Source organism: Chiloscyllium plagiosum, chromosome 27, assembly GCF_004010195.1.
Source record: "Chiloscyllium plagiosum isolate BGI_BamShark_2017 chromosome 27, ASM401019v2, whole genome shotgun sequence".
Classification (NCBI taxonomy): Eukaryota; Metazoa; Chordata; class Chondrichthyes; order Orectolobiformes; family Hemiscylliidae; genus Chiloscyllium; species Chiloscyllium plagiosum.
The window spans coordinates 39,745,414-39,750,728 of NC_057736.1; the positions used below are offsets into that span (position 1 = coordinate 39,745,414).

Consider the following 5,315-nt stretch of genomic DNA (forward strand, 5'->3'; position numbering starts at 1 on the left):
CTGGAAGAGCACAGCAATTCAGGCAGCATCCGAGGACAGGCAAAATCGACGTTTCGGGCAAAAGCCCTTCAAGGGCTTTTGCCCGAAACGTCGATTTTGCCTGTCCTCGGATGCTGCCTGAATTGCTGTGCTCTTCCAGCACCACTGATCCAGAATCTGGTTTCCAGCATCTGCAGTCATTGTTTTTACCCCATAGAGAGGTATAGGCCAAATGCAGGCAAATGTGTTCATTTCAGTTTAGGAAACCTAGTCAGTATGGATGAGTTGGGCCAAAAGGTCTGTTTCCATGCTGTATGACTCTATAACTCTAATCATGAATCAGATGTTCCTCGTGTGAGAACGTGGAGAGTTTGTGTTTCAAAAAACAAACTTAACAAGTATCAAACTGGTATGATCTGCAATAGTCAGATCACATCGCTTTCAGGTATTTCTGCAGCAATGATGTTAGAGAGGAGTGAGTGTGGAAAATCTGTGGGATTAAGCAAAACCTTGATCAACCAATTTGCCCTCCTTCAGCAATTCTCTTGAGCAAGAGTTGATTTCAAATTGGGAAAGCATGCTAAAATACAACAGAAATATAGGTGACTGAGAATTTTACCAAGTGAAAGCGCGGACATAAACCTCCACAGAGGAAGGTTTCAACCTTGGTGATGTTTTCAGATAAAATGGTAAATAAGAAAGAATGGTAAAGAGCAATGCTGCAGACAAAGTACACACTGTATCCTAGCAGCACAGCAAGGGTCTCCAGCTGTACCTTCTCAGTTATGGATTTGTTTGAGGGAAAGGGAGATAAACAAGAGATATCATCAACTATTTATGATTTTTTAAAAAAATGATGGTTTCCCAGGGAAGCATTGAACAGCTTGTATTTGCCACTTGACTGGGCAATGAAAATGCTGTTCACAGCCATGACAAACATACTCTCACTGCTAGAGTGTGCAATTTTGTTTTAAATTGTTTGCAGCCATGTCTAAAATCTAATTCAACAAGGATTTCAGAATATGTTAACCATACATAGCAAAGGACCACCAGGACCTTCACTGAGAAATGGAGATGAGAACTCGAAATTCATCACACCAAACAGAAGAACTTGATTCTTCTGAATAAACATGCACAAACTGAAGGATTATCTACTTTTCATTCTGTCTTGGAAGCCAGTATATATTGCTCTTGACCTGAGCGGCTCGCAGAGCACAATTAAGTATCATTCAGAGTGCTGTGTCTCTGCGATCACATGCAGGCCAGACCAGATAAGGATGGCAGATTTCCTTCCCTAAACCACACGAGTGAAATAGATGGCTTTTTAAAATTTCTCTGGGTCACCTCACTTAGTCTAACCTATCTCTATCTGAACCTGCTATATTCTGTTCTCTCCATTCCTGATGAAGGGCTTTTGCCCAAAACGTCAATTTTCCTGCTCCTCGGATGCTGCCCGACCTGCTGTGATTTTCCAGCACCACTCTAATCTAGACTCTGGTTTCCAGCATCTGCGGTCTTCACTGTTGCCCTCTGTTCTCTCATTTCTAGCCCTGAGTAATCATTTTGGAAGAAGAGTTATAGTCAAGTTGTAATGTTAACTGTCCTCTCTCCAGAAATGCTGCCAGATCTGTGAAATCTTTCCAGCACACTGTATTTATTTCAGATTTCCAGTATCTACAGTATTTTGTTTTTACTTAAGTTTCTGGCAATGTTTTTCCATAAGTGTTTAACAGTATCTTTCTGAATCACTGATTGATGCAATTGCAAAAGATATGAACAATGTGGGATGCAGCGATAACGAGGCATACTTAACTTGGGACTTTAGTTATATCCAGTTCCTCCAATATACTCTCCATTGTAAATGTATTGGGATCAATGGTTTGAAAAATTGAGAAATTCCTTTCCTCCCTCTTTTGAAAGTACTGACTCAGCTTCAAGCACTAACCATTCTCCATGTACGACAAAGTCAACCTTGTTCTGACCTCATTCAAGGGCCAAACACAAAACTTTTCAATGGGGTCATCATTGTCAGAAGTAGAAAATGGTCTGGGTCCTTTTTGTTTCTGGATCAGAGCCGTGGGTGTAATGGTAAGTCACCTCGTGCTGCCCTTTGATGACGGCCCCTAGCAAACTCTGAGGGTGTCTGGTACAGATGGTTGATATCCACACGAAGCCAACTCCATTTGATAACTGAAAGATTGGAGGAGCTATGATCCTTTCAACACGAACACTTGGTTCTGGCTCGCCCAACAACTTTAAAACTGTCACCCACCAAATGAGTAGAATCCCCAACTCCGGCTGAATTCTCATTTTCCACAGCTCCACAACTGCAGCTGTATCTATGACAGTAAGGGTCCCTTTTGATGTCACAAGACACCATGTGACTTTACAACAGTGGCAATTGTGACAGAGGGATGGTACTGACATCAGACAATTACTCTGTCCTTCACCTTCAGAGAGCATAGGGGGCAAAATGAAGACAGGATGAATAAGAGAGGAAATGGAGAGGTTATTCCCACTGCTGCCCACCCTCAAATTCCTCGTTGTATATGGGCTGATCTTAAATGCCGTGCTTGGAATGACTGTCACCAACATTGAGATCTTGCAGTCAGTTGATCGTCACCCGAAGAGAAAGCAGCCCAGCCACAAATCTGCAGGAGGCAAAGTGATTGGCTCCGATGATGGCCCTGTCAAGGTCTACATCAAATTGCACAACAAAAGTCCGCGGATTCTCTGTGCAACACCACAGCTAATGAACATGGAACTCATGGATCCCACTTTCACTTGGAAAGGACCGAAGGGAATAGACCTTTCAAATAAACCCAACGTAAAGATAACACTGACGGGTACCCTGATCATTAATAACTTCAGCAAGGAATTGTCAGGGGTCTACATATGCACCATTCTCTTTTACAATCCGAGCACTAAAGCCTTGCAGTCTTTGAGTTTGAAGTATTTTCTGTATGCGTACCTTGACCCCAACTACACCTATGAATTTCAGATCCAATACCATGCTGCTGACTGTCACAATTCGTACAACAGTCTCTTCCTAAAGAGGTTGCACACAGCTTTGAACCAGCTAGTCTCAGATCTGGCCTACACGATCAGTATACATAAATCAGAATGCCACACGCTGAAGGTGCCCTTGGCGGGCATACAGTACGAGCTGTTCCTCACGCTCAAAGTGCACCTGGATGTGGAAGTGCTGGACATCATCTGCGAGAGAGACTTGGAAGAGTGCGATCACAACCTGCGGTTGGAGAAGGTGAGGCACCGGATAGAAGCCTTCTTTGGCAAGCAGGCGGACACATACCGGGAGATCAGCGGCCTGCTGCCTTCCGTCTACTACATTGACGGCACGTTGCAAGTGATCCAGGTCGACCGTTGCAAGCCCGGCTACGGCAAGGACCGCAAGAAGCACCCGCAATGTGGGGAATGCTGTGTGGTGTGTAGCCCGGGGACATACAGCAGCGGCCACCAGGTGACTTGCTTGCTCTGTGCCGACGCTATCCATTTCGGAGAATCAGACTGTGAAACTGAGTGAGTGGTTTCCTCAAACTTTGATTAGTCATTAGCCCTGACCTTTGCCCAGTTGGTGCTGGTGATGTTTCTTTTTTTTTTACTAACGTAAGAAGGTATCAGGAAAGAAGCCCCAGGTCATATATACAGAAAGGTGGCATCCTGCATCTTCAATAAAATACATCCGCCTGTTTCCATCTGGCCTGTTGTAAGATTCTACTCATATTGGGTAGAATGGGGTTGGAAACTCAGTGGAGGTTATTATGGGTGCTGGTGTGCATTTTAATAAAAGAAATTGATATGAATGAATGAATGTTTATTTTTGAAATGTATCTTATTCCCGACAGACAGTAATGCTTTGTTAATAAAAAGTTTGGAATATAATTTTGGTCACAAGGAGTTGTTTTCTCACGGTGATGAAATGTTCAAGACTTCTTCAGAGAGGGTGAAGGTTGCTTTCTGACAGACTGCAGCTGATTAAACTATATTTTTATCATTATCCGACCACCACTGTGACAAAAGCATTATAGTTTTCACCCATCCATGCCCCAAGTTCCCTTATTCCTGCTCAGGGTTGCCACATTTAGATGGATTTCAGGAGCTCCATCACATAACCCCAGCCCCAAACCTCTAAGTGCCCCCTCTGCAAGCATTGTTTTCATATAATTTGATCAACTTGCTTACTTAGTGGGGGGACTCATTTTACACTAATGATGACATGTGGTTTATTATCGTTAAAACACAAGATTGATCTTTATACACAACTTTACAAAACCAGTCTTTCCTTCTAATAGTGCTCTAATAGTGGGCAGTATGGTAATTCAGTGGTTGGTACTGCTGCCTTACAGTGCCAGAGACCCAGGTTCAATTCCACACTCCGGCAACTGTCTGTGTGCAGTTTGCACATTCTCCCCGTGTCTGTGTGGGATTCCTCCGGGTGTTCCAGTTTCCTCCCAAAATGTGCAGTTAGATGCATTAGCCATGCTAAACTACCCGTAATGTGCAGGGATGTGCAGTGCTAAATGAATTAGTTGTGAAAAATGCAGGGTTACAGAGATGGGGTAGGGGGATGGATTTGGGTGGGATGCTACTGAGAGTCGGTGTGTACTCAATGGGCCGAATGGCCTTCTTGGACACTGTAAGGATTCCTGATCCCGAGTAACCTTACAGTTCTTAAATTTAGATTAGAGTGGCACTGAAAAAGCGCAGCAGGTCAGGCAGCATCCGAGGAGCAGGAAAATAGATGTTTTGGGCAAAAGCCCTTCATCAGGAATGAGACTGGGAGCCTCGGGGGCGGAGAGATAAATGGGAAGGGGATGGGGCTGGGGGGATGCCCATTTACTGGCTTAAAATCTGCTGTGAGAGAGCAAGATGTCAAGAAGTATATATTAGCTGGATTATATCTTGTAAAACTGAAGTTTCGGCTGTTCTTCCTGCTCTCAGACTTCCTGTTTCTTGATCCTGATATTTTCTGGAGTGTGTGTGTTTGACTGCTCTAATTTGAGTGGCTTCTTTGAACAAGTTATCTGGGTCATTTTGAGTACAGTAGTTTAGCAGTAATTTGATGTAAAAATGTAATTAGCATAATTTTAATTGAGTTTCTCTCTCAGGAAAGGTGTTACAAAAGACAGTATTGGACATTGTAATTTACCTAATTGATTGAGCTGACCCAAGGAGTTGAGTTGTCTCAAAACCAGTTCTACTGAGATCTATTGTTACACCTGAAACCTTGCAGCATTGTCTCATCAACAACCCACTCAATCGTCAATCAAGGTGAATGCCTTGCATATCTGTCCCACTTGACAGGGAATGCTGCA

At 43.5% G+C, this 5,315-nt stretch overlaps 1 protein-coding gene across 1 annotated transcript; it reads left to right on the top strand.

Annotated features, from left to right (window-relative positions):
- Window positions 1-2,557: 2,557 nt before the first annotated feature.
- Window positions 2,558-3,523, top strand: LOC122563392 (zona pellucida-binding protein 1-like). Its single transcript, XM_043717130.1, has one exon. It carries the CDS (start codon window positions 2,558-2,560, stop codon window positions 3,521-3,523), a length of 966 nt encoding a protein of 321 aa, XP_043573065.1.
- Window positions 3,524-5,315: the final 1,792 nt, after the last annotated feature.

Coding starts and splice junctions, on each gene's coding strand:
- LOC122563392 (XM_043717130.1), top strand. CDS start 2,558: ATGACTGTCACCAACATTGAGATCTTGCAGTCAGTTGATCGTCACCCG.